At 41.8% G+C, this 17,006-nt stretch overlaps 1 protein-coding gene across 2 annotated transcripts in view; it reads left to right on the top strand.

Moving 5' to 3' along the window:
- Window positions 1–17,006, top strand: part of TPRG1 (tumor protein p63 regulated 1) — a 65,114-nt gene that overhangs the window by 14,281 nt on the left and 33,827 nt on the right. For both annotated transcript variants that reach the window (XM_075268544.1, XM_075268545.1), the window contains exon 5: window positions 1,158–1,334. In XM_075268544.1, the coding sequence (XP_075124645.1) occupies window positions 1,158–1,334 (177 nt within the window). The remainder of the gene's footprint in view (window positions 1–1,157; window positions 1,335–17,006) is intronic.

Consider the following 17,006-nt stretch of genomic DNA (forward strand, 5'->3'; position numbering starts at 1 on the left):
TACCACCATGTGCATTATCCCTGTACTTTGACACCGCTGTGAGCATTATCTGTACTGTAAAGTCATTGTGTGCATTATCCTGATACTATGTCATCTTTGTGTGTATTATCTTTGTGCTGTGATATCACTGTGTGCATCATCCCTGTACTGTAACACCGCTATGTGTATTATCCTGGTACTATGACATCACTATCTGTATTATCTTGATACCGTGATACCACTGTGTACATTATCCCTGTACTTAAACACTGCTGTGTGCATTATCTATACGGTAAAATCACTGTGTGCATTATCCATGTACACAAAATTGTACACTTATCAAGTTCTGAACACTCTGCGTCAAGTTCTGAACATGGTGTTCAGGATTGTTTTGTTATACCTCTGGTGTTGATGTTACCATTATGGCCCCACAACAGGGTTATGCTGACATTAGGTTATGTAACAATATCACTTAATGATTGAGGTCCTTTAGCTATGTCATGCTGACTCCTTGGGTCTTTATGAACTGATTATCTGATATCACGGTATTCACAGTTAAGATGTACTGACTTTAGGGGTGCCACAGTAGTGGTGTCATAATACAAGGTGTCTCACAGTAATGGCACATGGATTAATAATAAAAGATTGACTAGCCAGAGTATTCCAAAGTTGAGGGTAGTCCAAATAATAGTAGTACAGCTCCTTTTTCATCTGCATTATTTTGCTGGAGAACTTCTAGTATCAATGCACTTTGGAGTCAGTATGCCTGCTTTATGTACAGGCTTTCTCTCCTCATTTAAAGCCTGGATTTGTGTGGGATTCTTCAAATTTTCTTTCTAGTTAAAAAGCTGCTTGCATGATATTTTTCTCCTATTTTCACGTTCTCTGGGGCTGTCAGAATCTTTCTAAATGAAGACAGCCACTCTCAGAAACTTGTGAGGTTTTACAGTTTTGTTCATAATCCAGATGGGAGATATTTTTTAACAAGATTTCAGAATGAATAATCACCATAATGTCAAATTAAAAAGCTGGCATGCAGTTTCTTTCCCTCTGGTTATTTAGACTGACAAAATGCTGCCACCTTCAGGTTAAACTCCAGAATGCATGTATAGTGTTATTGCCCTGTAGTACTTTATAAATGTGCTCATCTGATGCATGTATTTTTTTATGTCCTGCAGAATTGATCACTGGAACAATGAAAAGGAACGTGTGGTTCTATTAACAGCCAATAACCTTTTCATCTGCAAATATGACTTCATCATGTTGTGCTGCCAACAAATCCAAAAGGTTCCTCTGAACTTCATCGACCGGATATGTCGAGGACCTTTCATATTCCCAGAAAAGTCCTTAGACAAGTAAGTGTGCAATATTTAAAACACAAGTGACACTTTCTGTGTGGTAGGTCTAATGTATATGGACCTTTCATATGTTATATAGTTGCATTTGGTTCTTAAAGGGGTGGTCTGGGATAAAACTATACTTGTAGCCTAAGTTAAACCACCCTCCCTTCTTCTAACTAACTTACTTACATAAACCAAAAATGTAGGGGCCACACGGTGGCTCAGTGGTTAGCACTGCAGCCTTGCAGCACTGGGCTCTGGTGTTCAAATTCTGCCAAGGGCAAAAAAAACATCTGCAAGGAGTTTGTATGTTCTCCCCGTGTTTGCATGGATTTACATCCCATATTCCAAAGAAGACATACTGATAGGGGAAAAAAATGTGCATTGTGAGCTCTATGTGGGGTTCACAATCTACATAAAAAACTTTTTTTAAAAAATGTACATTTATCCTGATCGCCGGGGCAGTCATGTGACCGCCCAAGGCACATTTTCTGTTTCCCCCGTTTCTAGAAATAGAACGTCGCCAATACTGCTCACCCTTCAAACCCATCATACTTACCTGTCTTCCTGTCTGGATCTTCTGGCCACAGAACGTCACTTCTTTCAGGGGGCCCAGTTCCTCCTCTTGACATCTGCCAGCCTCCCTCTCTTCTATTACGCAGGCGCCGGTAGACATGAAGAGGAGAAGGAGCCGGCTGCAAAGAAGTTAGTGATCTCCCATGCCCAGAAGATTCGGACAGGAAGCCAAGTAATTATAATGGGGTATGCTGAGTTAGTTAGTTAGGAATGATTAGTAGTGGGCAGGCTAGTTAGATAAATAGGAAGGCAATGAAAGAGGGAGTGAGGTTTTACAGGGGGATGTAGTGTGAGTCAGCTATGAGTGAAGAGCAATGCATCATGGTACTTTTAGGATAAACAAAGAGGAAGCTACCCATGTAAGCAAATGCAGAAGATGTCAGGAGCTCCCAGAGAAACCCAGAAATCAAATCAAAGTACTGCTAAAGGTATTTGGGTGTACTTATGAACCCATTAATAGCACTAACTGACCTTTTTTAAAAAAATAAATAAATTATATATATATATATATATATACGCTTTTTTTTTTTTTTTCCCCGGAAAGCCCTTTTTAATATGTGCAACTAGTGCTCACTATTTCTTAAAGGGAAGGCCTTAAGTCTGTTTCTATACTTTATACTGTAGGTTTTCTAAAAAAAAAGTAGAGTGCTCTTTAATGTGCGGTATTATATACCATTAAAAAGCTGTAATTCTATTTTCCCTGTATATGCACCGGTGCTGGAGATATTGGTGCTGTTCGTTTTGGCACCAGTACCTCCCCACTGTCAGCAGGGCAGGTCTTGCAGCCTAGCATCATCGCACTCCCCCCTTCCCTCCCAGCTATGTTTTTAACATAGTCTTGTACTGTGCGGGGAAGCGGTCTTCACAACCCAGCAATGACACTAGGCTGTAAGGCCCACCCTTTTGACAGTGGGGAGATGTTGGTGCCGAAACTAACGGCACTGATATCTCCAGCACTGGGGCACATACCAAGAGAGCCGACATGAAAGGTCCTCTTTAAGTAATCCTCAGTGTATTGTGGCTATAGATACATTGCAGCCAAGGTGAGGTTAACCCTTTCCTGAGGCGCTATGTTGCTTGATGCAGCCTACGATACAAATGCCTATTTTTTTGTATTGCATTAGCATTATAATGCATTGCATTAGTGATCAGACCCCCCGTGGTTCAAGACTCCTAGGAGGTCTAAGTGCAATAAAAGAATGAAATTTTTTTTTACTGGTTCTTACGGCGTTACGAGCGCTCCCATTGAAGTGTATGGAAAGTGTTCAGGAGCCGTCTGCTGCGCTCGCGTGTATGGCTGTGAATGAGGATTTTTACAAGCCCGGCGTAACTCCGTGTGCATGCAGCCTAAGATGTAAAAAATAGAGAAGTAAGCCAAATGTAGTATACAAAAGTATTTAGTAAAATGTTTGTCTGTGGGCACATGTTCACATTTATGTCAGCACTCTGTTTATTATAATTTGTTGTTGATTCCTTATCACTGACAGAGGCCAAATTTAGATGATGTCAGGTTAAGTAATGGTTCACTACAAGATGCAGACAGTGGTATATGGTGGAGGCTGCACAATTGCAAAATACTGATGAAAACCTCCACCCACACACCTATAGTCCATGTCTAACGTTGCAAATGCACACAGAAAAGGCTTTTATAAGATGCAAGTCATATGATATTGTCAGATATATTATTCTGGCCTACAGTCTATTAGTGATGGCCATACTTTTGGATTAGACAGGTTGTCCAGCACACACATATGGGTGTACATATATTGGTGTACATGTACACTCCACAAGTACCCCATAACAGAGTCTGGCTGCATCCTCTAAAAATTGAGTTAATAACCATAAGGTATTAGTAAATATTTTGGCTACTATATGCAAGCTTACAACCTGCATAAAATGGCCATTGTCTTGTTAGTCCCTATTCTAAAATCAAACACAAAACACTGAAAGAGACATAATCATAAATTTAAGAATGGCCATATTTAGCTGATAGCTGATGTTCACAGGTGGATGCAGACAGGCCCAATATGGAGGAGATTGCATGGATGATAAAACAACTACAATGGGAGGGAGCTGTATGCCTATTATTCCAAATACCAATGGTCAGAAGATTGCTGGTTCATGTCCCTTATAGGGACCAAAAAAACTATTTACAAATAGTTTGTAACACCCCCTACCCGACTGTACACGTTTATGGACTATAGATCCCTTCTATAGACCCCTGACTGGCCCCTTTCCATTAAATTCCAGCCCAGGGGATGTGTTTGAAAATAAAAAAAAAAATACTTCTACTCACCTGTCCTGGGCTAAGCATCCGTTCCGGGGCTCTTCCTGTGGTAGATGCTAAATCCTAGCGGGCTAAAGGACCTTTGATGACATGACCATGTGATCAGACTCTTATGTGAGCAGAGCTATTCTGGATTGTATAGAACAGTGTTGAAGCTCCTGGGAACAAGACTGATGGAAGGTAAGGAGTAGAGAAGAGTACATATGTGAGAAAGAGGGAGACATGGGGGTGCAGGCTGTGTGTCAGCAAGAGGGGAGAATGGGGGTGTAGGCTGTGTCTGAACAAGAGGGGTAATGGGGGTGCAGGCTGTGTGTGAACAAGAGGGGGAATGGGGGTGCAAGCTATGTGTGAGCAAGAGGAGGGAATGGGGTGCAGACTGTGTGTGAGCAAGAGGGGGGGAATGGGGTGAAGGCTGTGTGTAAGCAAGAGGGGGAGTGGGGGTGCAAGCTTTGTGTGAGCAAGAGGGGGAAGGTGGGGTTCATGCTCTGGTGGGGGGTGGTCACTGTTTGCACATAATACTGTGTGGGCCACTGGTGAGCACATAATACTGTGTGGGGGTCACTGTGAAGCATATAATAGTGTGTGGGGGGACCACTGTGAGAATATAATATTGTGTGGGGGCCAATGTGAGCACATAATACTCTGTGGGGGCCACTGTGAAGCATATAATACTGTGTGGGGGGGACCACTGTGAGAATATAATATTGTGTGGGGGCCACTGGTGAGCACATAATACTGTGTGGGGGCCACTGTGGAGCACATAATACTGTGTGAGGGCCACTGGTGAGCACATAATACTGTGTGGGGGGGCACTGTGGAGCATGTAATACTGTTTAGGGGCCACTATGGAGCACGTAATAGAGTTTGGCGACCACTATGGTCACGTAATACTGTTTGGGGGGGGGGGGGTCGCTGTTGAGCAAGTGATACTGTTTGGGGGCCACTATAGAGCACATAATGCTGTTTGGGGTCCACTATGAAGCATATAATATTGTTTGGGGACCACTGTGGAGCACATAATACTGTTTGGGGTCCACTGTGAAGCACACAATGCTGTGTGGGGTCCACTGCAGATCATGTAATCTGTCCCAGTATTGTTTACATGCTGTGCTGCTCATTCACCACCGTATTCTTGGTAACTGCAGTTGTGGGTATTAAAGCTGTATTCCTTTCAAGTATCTGAGATACCACTTCAGTGCCCGTAACCACCATTATCAAGAATCCACTTTAGGAAGGGGGCAGGGGGCCCTGAACAAAAGTTTGCACCCGGGCCCACAATACTTTAGTTATGCCACTGGTTCCTTCCCTTCTGCACACTGCCTTGTGACCAAACATCAGTTTACACCCACATGTGGAGTATTTCTGTGCTCGAGAGAAATTGCATAACAAACTGCAGAATGCATTTTCTCATTTAACCCCTTGTGAATGTGTTAATTTCAGGGCTAAATAAACACATCATTGAGAAAAAAAAATATCTAAATTTTAACTCCATATTGTTTTAATTCCCGTGAAATGCATAAAGGGTTAACAATCTTCCCAAATGCTGTTTTGAATTATTTAAGGGGTGAAGTTTTGAAAATGGGGTGATTTCTGGAGGCCTCTAACATGGGAAATTTTCTTGTAAATCTGGAAAATCGCTGTAACACTTGTAAGCCTTTTAACGTCCAAAATAAATTAAAGGGTGATTAATCCCTTCCCGACATCCGCCATACTGTTACCACGGATGCCAGGTCTTCAAAGTTGTTGACCACTGTGCTGCCGAGCGTCCACCATAGCTATCAAGTCTCTGCTGCAAGTTACAACAGAGACTCAGAGTTAATGCCTGAGATCAGAGTTCACTCTGATCACCAGAATTGCATTTCACTGTGGCGCCCCAAAGCTAAAAAAAATGGTCCTGTACCTTTGCCGTTTCATATTGCAGGAGCTAACCTGTTCCTATGGCACCCTGGAGCCTTATGAAGGCTTGTCATAGGAATATTACTATTGCAGCTTGTCAGTAGTAATGTAGCAAATCTCCTATTTTATTTTTTTTAAACTAGTTCAAATCAACCCCCCTTTCCCTAGAATACATATAAAATAAAAAAATTACTGCAAAATACATACACATTAGGAACCCCTGAGCCCAAAAATGCTTGATCTGCAACTTTAAAAATATGTTTCCCAAACACTGAATGCCATAGCGGAAAAGTGACAAACCACCATTTTTCCACTGTTTCTATTTATTTTATTTATTAAAAGTGATCAAAGCAATAGAATATAGAAACTTTAGGTTTTTTGGTAAGGGGTTAAAATGTAAATATAACTATATAAGGGTGCATTCACACTGAGTAAACGGTAGCTTATTTTGTAGAGTAAAATTACACTTGTAAATTTTGCTATCCCATTGACTTCAATGACATTTTACAGGCGTATTTTTACAGGCGTATTTTTTACAGGGGTATTTTTAAACTTGTAAAAAAATATCATTGAAGTCAATGGGATAGCAAAATTTACAAGTGTAATTTTACTCTACAAAATAAGCTAGCGTTTACTCAGTGTGAATGCACCCTAAATTTGGTATCCCTGTAATTGTACCGAAACATAGACTACAGGTGACATAATTTTTGGCTGCACAGTGAACGCTGTAAAAGCGAAGCCCATAAGGAAGTGGCACAAATTCACTTTTTATCCAATTCCACCCCATTCTGAATTTTTTTCCAGCTTTCAAGTACATTATACAAAATAATAAATGGTACTATTATGAAGAACAATTTGTCATGTTTACTACCAACATGAAGTACAATGTGTTATGAAAAAACAATCTCAAAACTACATGTTTATGTTAAAGTATCTCAGTTATTTCCACATAAAGTGGCAGATGTCAATTTTGGAAAAGGGGGCTGCGTCCTTAAGGTGTTTTTTGGTCGTATTCTTAAAGGGGTTGGTTATATAGTATTCTAGACACAGTATTTATGTTTGACAGTTTACAGATGTTTTAGTTTCTGGCAGTTTTTTTAGTCACTGCTTTTGAGATGTGAATGGTTGTGTTTTCAAGAAATAGAAGTGTTTGATATGCAACCTCCCATTTTGCTGTTAGTTATTGATTCTGGCACTTCAATCTTGTCCAGGTTCAATTTTAGCAGCCGGCATTTATCTATTTATGTAGTTCAGCTAAGCAGAAATGTATCACTGGAGGTTGGTCATTGGCTCCAGGACTAAAATGCAGGGGACGTTGGATATTGTCTACATGGTGATGGCATTCCCAGAATATTGCTGGAGGAAGATGATCTGAATCGCAGAAGAACGGTTCCTTCACATCAACTACTATTTTTCTAAAGCCAGACTGGAAATGGCAGGCACCGTCTGCATACAGTATAATAAAATAGCTGTGTTTGGATTGTTAGCTCTGCCACATAGTGCACCATGTCTCCCTGCTTCAACATGCTATGCTGCACTTTACCTCTCTTCTAACATTGAAGATATATGTGAACAGCCTCTAGAGGGCACTCACGTGTATCTTCTAATAGCTATACAACCAATGCACTGAGAATGGATGATATTCTAATATTCACTTCAAATACCTGTCTGTTAGAAATGCTGAGAGCCACCAGAACTTAGACTCCAGTACTAACGAGACCAAGAGGAGGCGCTGTTCAAAGCCTCAGATGCAAGTTATGTCATATTTCACTGGATATATTGAACAGCATATCGACACTAAGATGGGAACCCAATAGACACATTCTAAGTCAGGCGCTGCTGTAGTCAGGTGCTCAGTTTTATTCATTATTATTATTTTATTTTTCTGCTCCTCTGATGGAGTTGTGGAGTTGTAAACAGACACATAGTATTATATTTATTTATGTATTTATTTATTTTTGTGATATGTATTTCCATCGCGGAGGCTGACTCTTTTACAAAGCAAACATTTCATGATTAGTTTTGTACAAGTTTACTGGTGTAAAAATCCACCATGTTTTGTAAACCAATTTTGTGATTTGTGACTTTTTGCAGGCATTTCTCCAAAGTCTTCTTTTTTTTTTTTTTTTTTTTGGTTTTAACAAAAGTGGGTGTAGCTTAGTGTGAAAGGATGGAGGTCTGACAGGTTTACTATAATTTACTCCAGAATCTGGGGTAAATTATTACACAAATCTTTGCCAGTTTATATCTGGTGTAGATTTGAGGTTCTAGAACTTGGATTGCCAACCTATTTTATTAGGAGGAATACACTGCAAGTGTTAAGTTAAAGAAGTTGTTCAGCATTAAAAATTATTTTTGAAATTAGTCTGGAGAAGGTGACAAAAAAACCCAAAAAACACTTGTCCCTGGATGCTTCAGGGCCACCAAGCGCAGTCTGTTTCTGCTGCTCCGCTGTCTTTTGCTGTGACGTCCCATGTCCCTTTCCTTAGGCCACTGATTGGCTTCAGTGGTCACGTGCTGCAAGAAAACAGCAGAGCAGCAGGACCTCTCTGAGAGGCGCTGGGAGTAAGTGAGTATGGGTTTTTTTTTTTTTGTTTTTTTTTTTTTTTTGGGGGGGGGTGGTGGTTCAACTTACCTAGGCTAAAATATATAAATAGCTAAAACTTTTTTTTTTAACCATTTAAAGATTGCTACCTCTTATCTTTATTAAATTACTCCAGCTCTCCCGTGATTAAGATTGGTGTATAAATTCCCCCCCATATTTAGACCCATGCTTGTCTTCTTCCTGGCTAAGAGTTCTGGGGTAATCTAGTGTTGCAGATAAGACACTATAGGGCTGGCTATAAATGACCCACAATCTACATTTATGGAGATACAACAGTAATCAAATTTAAGTAATTGCTCTTTGACAACTTTGACAATAAAGTATGTGTTTTTCCTTCAAGTCACGTGTTTTATACTGTTTATTACCTACTGATCCCAGCAGAGGTCACCAAAACTCTAAAATCCATCGGTAGTATTATTTGGTATTTGCATACAATTCATTGCAGTCATTTTAGCTTCACAAATGGATAAAATAATCTACAATATGCTGCACAATCAGTGGAGAAAGTATGTGCAGATTAATGTATAATGTGCTATATTTCATCTCTATATGAGTTGCAATAATCTTTCACACATATAACTGGAATCAATGTACAGGCATGTAATTACAAATATGGTCAAAGTACTACAACTCCAGAGCTATCTTTATGCATTAAAGGGGTTGTCTAGTAATTGGAACAACCCATCAGGAGGCTGGGGGTAAGTGTTAAATAAAAAAAATGAAAGCATACTCACCTGTCTTTGGTGCTCCATTGTCTGCCACTGGTGCCTGTTCCGTATCACATCAGTACCTGAAAGCCTGAAGTCCTCAATCTCATGTGATCACTGAAACCATTTACACACATATGTCAGCGGTTCCTCGCCTTAGTTCTCTATCTGGCTCTGTTGTTAACTTAGTAGCCATAAAGCATCTGATAGACTCCCTTTAAAATATGTCCACCATCTAGTGATGGAAAAATAAACTAGATGACACCAGTTACTCACATGGACAAAATTGTTGGTACTGTTTGTTTAATGAAATAAAAACCCACAATGGTTTTCAGAAAAGTAATAATAAATAAAAAGTCAATGAAAATGAAAAAAATGAAAGTCAGACATTGCTTTTCGCTTCATCAGATTTTTTTAAAAAAATAAAATTCATGAAACAAGCCTGGACAGAAATGAGGGTTCCCTTAACTTAATATTTTGTTGCACAACCTTTTGAGGCAATCACTGCAATCACACGATTCCTGTAACTGTCAATGAGACTTCTGCACCTCTCAGCAGGTATTTTGGCCCACTCCTCATGAGCAAACTGCTCCAGTTGTCTCAGGTTTGAAGGGTGCCTTTTCCAGACGGCATGTTTCAGCTCCTTCCAAAGACGCTCAATAGGATTTAGGTCAGGGCTCATAGAAGGCCACTTCAGAATAGTCCAATGTTTTCCTCTCAGCCATTTGTGGGCGTTTTTAGCTGTGTGTTTTGGGTCATTATCCTGTTTCAAGACCCATGACCTATGACTGAGACCAAGCTTTCTGTCTCTGGGCAGCACCTTTTTCTCTAGAATCCCTTGATAGTCTTGAGATTTCATTGTACCCTGCACAGATTCAAGACACCCTTTGCCAGAAGGAGCAAAGCAGCCCCAGAATATAACCTAGCCCCCTCCATGTTTCACAGTAGGGACCAGGGCCGCCGATAGGCCAGTACTACTGCTACTGGCGTCAGGGGCCCAGCCAAATTTAAAAATGGGGGGTCCCGGTTTTGGCCCGCCACCATGTGCCGGCCCCCTGGCGCCGGCAGCAGTCATTGTATGTCCTGTTTCAACTCAGATCTGCGTCCTTTCCGGCTCTGCCGCATATGTGTCAGCGAGAGAGGCGGCAGCGGCGAAGTGAGGAGCTGACACAAGTCAGCTCCTCGCTTCAGCCGCACATGCGTCAGCAAGAGAGGCGGCAGCGGCGAAGCGAGGAGCTGACCTGTGTCAGCTCCTCGCTTCGCCGCTGCCGCCGGCTACCCGGCAGTGTAGACGCAATGTGATGACGTCACATCGCGTCTACAACTGTGCGCCAGTAAGAGAGAGAGGCGCGCAGAGAGCAGCGGGGGAACGAAGGAGAAGGTAAGTGTAATGTGGAACGTGAAACTGGGGGCAGATGAAGAAGAGGACGGCATGACACTGGGGGCAGAGATGGAGGGACATGAATCTGGGGGCAGAGATGGAGGAGACATGAATCTGGGGGCAGAGATGGAGGGGACATGAATCTGGGGGCAGAGATGGAGGGACATGAATCTGGGGGCAGAGATGTGAGGACATGAATCTGTGGGCAGAAATGGAGAGGACATGAATCTGGGGGCAGAGATGGGGGGGACATGAATCTGGGGGCAGAGATGGAGGGACATGAATCTGGGGGCAGAGATGTGAGGACATGAATCTGTGGGCAGAAATGGAGGGGACATGAATCTGGGGGCAGAGATAGAGGGGACATGAATCTGGGGGCAGAGATGGAGGGGACACAAATCTGGGGGCAGAGATGGAGGGGACACGAATCTGGGGGCAGAGATGGAGGGACATGAATCTGGGGGCAGAGATGTGGGGACATGAATCTGTGGGCAGAAATGGAGGGGACATGAATCTGGGGGCAGATGAAGGGTGTATATGAAGCTGGGGGAGAGACGGAGGGGGACATATAATTTACGGGTGACTGTAGGAGGATTATACAGTGTGCGGGCAAATGGAAAATTAATGAGTGGGCGGAGTCAACATAACAGTGGGTGGGGCTAAATTTCCCATGGCGCGCAAAGCGCGCCGCACATTTTGTCCCTCTTTTGGTTCTTCAAAAGTTGGGAGGTATGGGCACAGGGGGCAATGGAAAGATGTTAGAGGGGGGGGGGATTGTTGGGGCATCGGGTGTGCGGCACTGCGGAGAGGGAACTGGGGCAATAATATATAATATATAAGTTTTTAGCTGGAGAATAATAATGATGTAGCCTGCTATGCTACTAGCATAGCAGCCTGTTTGGGGGTGGGACTTTCACTTTAAAGGAGTGTTCACATTGCGTTTTTGGCCTCCCTTGCCGGGATACATTGGCAACCAGTCACAATCAGCTCCCCACTTATCCCTGCACGGAGAACTGCAGGCCCCTCTTTTTTTTTAATGGCCAGTTCTTTGTGCAGGGATAAGTTGACAACTGATTCTGACTGGTTACCAACGGATCCCGGCAAGAGAGGCCAAAAACGCAATGTGAATAAGCCCTGAGGATTTATTAGGAGGGCTCTTATAAATGGTGTTGGTTCCCTATAGGCGCTGTCACACGTAGCAGATTTTACCTGCAAATAGAATCTGATTAAGCCTTGTAATGCTGCTAAATAAAGGGAAATGTAATACAGAATTGGTATGACGCAAAATAAGGTAGTTTTAAAATGGAGGGGGGGGGGCCCAGACACTTAGGCTGTATGGGGCCCCAAAATTCCTGATGGCGGCCCTGGTAGGGACAATGTTCTTTTCAAGATATGCTTTATTTTTCCATATGTGAACATAGAGATATGCCTTGCGAACAGTTTGATTTTTGTCTCATCTGTCCATAGGACATTTTCCGAGAAGCTTTGTGGCTTGTCAACATGTAGTTTGGTTATTATTACTTTTGTCAGATTCGAGTTATTTCTGTGACCGTTGTGGGTTTTTCTTTCATTAAACGAGGAGTACCAACAATTTTGTCCACATGTGTATTTGCAGCTCCAAGCAACACATCTTCAATGTTATTCTTTAGCCCTGTAGTACAAGGCTTTCTGATGAAAAGTGAACAATGTACTCACTCACAAGGTGCATCATTCAGTTTAATCTGCATCCAAACATTTACTCGGCTCGTCATATGATCAACAGCCTGACCAATTCACAAACCACATAGAATTCCTATTATCTATATAAGTGCATGAGGGTGAAAAATTTAGCCAGGCTCTCAATGACTTGCATAGAAAAAGTGACTTCTGGCTGGTATGAGATTTTGCAGGTCAGTCTGACAATCACAATACCTGCTTGGCTACCCTTTAGCGTTCACAGGTAGTAAAGTGGAGCGCAATCTGGCACGTATACACATGTGAGCAGATTGCGCGCTCAAAAAGATCCCATTGATTTCAATGGGAGTTACGAGCGTATACGCCGCGTTATTTTGCAAAATAACGCGGCGTATACGCTCGTAACTCCCATTGAAATCAATGGGATCTTTTTGAGCGCTCAAACTTTGACACGCCGTATTCGTGCCAGATCACGCTCAATTTTACATCGTGTGAATGCACCCTTAAAGGCCAAATAAGGTAAACAATGTCCCCAACTAGTGAGTGCATCATTCACATTACATTATTATGCCTTGTTCTACAGGACTAAGGCATAATATTTTATGCCGAAGTGGGCCTTTAAACCAGAGGGCTAACGTTCTGCCAGCTTTTTACTTCTGTTTTTATTGCGTCTTTGGCCTCCGTTTGGTTATTGTATAGAACTCCTTTAAATAGGCGCTGTGGTTTCAATAAACTTTCCGTAATGGATAAATAGTAGAAGCGATTATAAGAAACTTTGTGATATATCTTAGCACAGAGACATTCTTCTTTCTACTCTTTATCAGGATGTTTTTTTGCTTCCACTCCCTCTAAAGAGAGCAGGTTGTCTGAAGAGAACCCAGAGTATAACAATAGTTCATGGGTGGTGCACCCTAAAACATTCAGGTCTTTGTAACAAACACCATAGGGGCCACTGTGGGACATTATATTGTGTGATGGGGTGGCCACTATGGGATATTATACTGTGTATAAATGGGGCATTATGCTGTGTGGGGGCCAGGAAAGGGGACACTATTCTCTGTGGGTGGGTGGTGACCCAAGTCAAAAGTTTTCTGGCTATGTCCCTGCTGATAAATATTGAGTTAGTTTCCACCCATACCTCAGAGAGGAATAAAAGCAGGAGATGTAGCATGCATTGGAGGAAACAGATAAATAATGCAGAGTATAGGTCCTATAAATTTCAGGTATACTTTAAGGCTAAGTTCAGATCATGTTTTTGAGATACAGTTAGTCCAGAAACTCATGGAACAATTTTGCAGTGGGTTAGTCATAGCAGGATTGCAGGCAACTAGCCTGCCGCAAAATATAGAAAGTGTAAGTGGATGGCATTTCTTTAAATGCCATCCACTAATACTTTCTATATTTTGCAGAAAAAACTCACAACACAAAGTCTATTGCACTGCAGGTTTTAAAACCCATAACATGTCAATGACTGCTTTGAGTTTGGCTGTGGTTTCAAAGGTTGAAAGCCGAGTGAGCTCCCCAGGAATCTCTCGGGCTGAAAGCCGCAGTGAAGACTTAATGATTTCATTTGACTATACCGCAGTCCATTGCTTTGTGTTCGCTGTGGACATCCCATAACTTTTTAAAGGTCAGAATGGCATTTACTCCCTTCCCAACATCCACCATAAAAGCAAATACAATTGTAGTAGGATGTAAGAACTTTAAACATGGAACCCACCATATGGGCACCATAACTGCTGATCTCCACTGTTTTACACAGGATCAGGGGATAAGAACACTCCTTAGGGAGTGTGCACCCTTACTGGCGTATGGAGACTTACAAGCCATTTTCGCTCCACTGGGGGATTATGGGAAAAATATGCAAATCTGTTTACCAGGATGTAATTAGGAAAACAGTGCCTATGTGTGCTGTCTCTTAGGGCCACTTAACATGATGCATGACTTTTTTTTTTTTTTCAATAAGCCTAATAACATAATGCGGGGATTATTGCCAAACTAGTATTTCTATTCCAAAAGGAACCGAATTCCAGCTGTAGACAGTGCTGTTTTGATTTGTTGGATCTCTTCAGCACAGCGTAGGGATACTAGTTTGTTTTACACAGTAATGTTTTTGAGCCCAAATGCCAGCAACACACAGACACAGACGTATTACTTGAGATCTCCACCACCAGAGTATTGGTTACTATGACAGATGAAGGTTCCAAGATGCAATGTGTAATAGAAGTGGATGGATATTACAATATACTGTAGAACATTAGTATTGCAGTATATTTTATTGGCAATCACTCCTTTTCCTATATCACATATAAAAATAAATAAACTTAAATACATTATGTTTCCCCACATCTCAAGATGCCCAAGGTATAAAAAACAAAACAATTGCTCCCATATAATGAATACTGTAGTGGGGGGAAAAAACAAAAGGGCTGCAAATCTGTTTATTCACCATTATGCCTTCCAAAAATATTAGAATAAAAACTGATTAGGATATTAAACATTCTCCGAAATGGTATTAAAACGCCTCCAACTCTCCCGACAGAAAAAGAAACCTTAAACATGGAAATATAACAAACTTACAGGTGTCCGAATATGGTGACACAAAGAAATGTTTGTACTTTTCAGAGTTTGAATTCTTTTTAATGGTATTAAAACATAACAAAAACTCGGGCAACACTGGGGCTCAGTGGTTAGCACTGCAGTACTGGAGTCCTGGGTTTGAATCCTGCCAGGAATAACATCTGCAAGGAGTTTGTATCTTCTCCCCGTGTTTGCATGGACTTCCTCCCATTCTACAGACATACTGGTAATAAAAAAAAAGTACATTGTGATCCCTATATGGGACTCACAATCTACATTAAAAAAAGGGGCAACACGGTGGCTCAGTGGATAGCACTGCAGCCTTGCAGCACTGGAGTCCTGGGTTCAAATCCTGCCAGAGACAACATCTGCAAGGAGTTTCTATGTTCTCCCCATGTTTGCGTGAATTTCCTCCCATACTCCAAAGACATACTGATAGGGAAAATATATACATTGTGGGCTTATATGGGGCTCACAATCTACATAAAAAAAAAATAAAAACATAACAACTATGTAAATTTGATTTCAAAACGCACAACCAATGTTCTGTTTATATGACACATTATTACTACATGTGTTCACAAGATCTTTTGCTGTGTCTAGTGAAGAATGAGGTGATGTGTGGATAGAGCACATACATTTCACCTGCAGATTTACCTTGCAAGCATTGGTGCAGTAGGGCAGAAGTGGGTCATCTTGTATGGTGGTCTGGAAGCTACTAACTTTGAAGTCAGCATATCAGTATTTATCCCTGAGCTAAGGTGGGGGCGGCAGAGTGCACTGCAGGCAAAAGGTAATCTCAAATTAAATACTTGACTCTTCCAAGTTCCGTAATTGTGCAGTCAAGACGAGGATAACTCCAGGCACCCTGTTGTTAGGGCTGTTTTTTTTATGGGGCGTGGGGTCTGAGGGATGTGCTTTTATCGTGTAATTATATCTTGTTATTATACTGTGCCACTGGCTCAGTACAACCTCCCCAAAGGAAGATAATTACGATGAAGCTTGTGAATGAATACATGTGTATATATGTCAGCTACGAAGGCTCTACATGTCTCTACCTGTCCTACATTCCTTCCACTAAAGCAATCGCAAGGAACTGGCAGATTATAGACCTGGCTATTGTAGATGTACCTGTTGCGTTGTGTGCTGGGGGTACGATGTCACAAAGCAGATGCACCACTGTATATTTTATATAACACTGTTGTACGCAGAGTGTTTGTAGAGTACATCTATATTATAATTGATACAATTTTCCAGTGGAGATCTAGTTCAGAGATTCAGGGTGGAGGTCTAGTGCAGAGAAAGGGCTGGTAACTAATGGATAACTGTAATCGTGTTGTTTTATGTATTTATATTAACTTCCATCACATACCGTATATACTCGAGTATAAGCCGACCCAAATATAAGCCAAGGCCCCTAATTTTACCACAAAAAACTGGGAAAACGTATTGACTCGAGTATAAACCTGGGGAAGGGGGGGAAATCCACCACTGATAAAAAGTCTGGTCATGTGCATTATAGCTTAGTACGTCCATGTAATAGCAGTTAACCCCATCGTGACACTCACATTAACCCCCTGTGTGCCTCACATAAGAGTTACTGATATGTTGGACATATGGAGGTAATAATTAGGTATCTTCATAATTAAGGTCCTTTATTAGTACCTCCATATGTTTCACATATTAGTAACCCTTATATAGGGCACACAGGGGTTAATATGAGGGACATGATGGGGTTAAATGCTATTAATGTGAGGCACATGGAGTTACTGAAACTAAATTAATAACCCCAAATGCCTCACAGTAATAGGAATAGTAACCCCAGCAGGTACCTGTGTGTTTTACTTTCACTTTGCTGTAGCTTTCCCTCCTCGATGCAGGGCAGCAGCAGGGGCCTCCCGGGCTTTCATCTCTCTCCACGGAGCACAGAGGCCTGCAAGGACCTGCATAAATTAAATGAAGGGGGAGGTCCTTTAGTGCT

This window comes from Leptodactylus fuscus, chromosome 3 (assembly GCF_031893055.1).
Source record: "Leptodactylus fuscus isolate aLepFus1 chromosome 3, aLepFus1.hap2, whole genome shotgun sequence".
Taxonomy (NCBI): Eukaryota; Metazoa; Chordata; class Amphibia; order Anura; family Leptodactylidae; genus Leptodactylus; species Leptodactylus fuscus.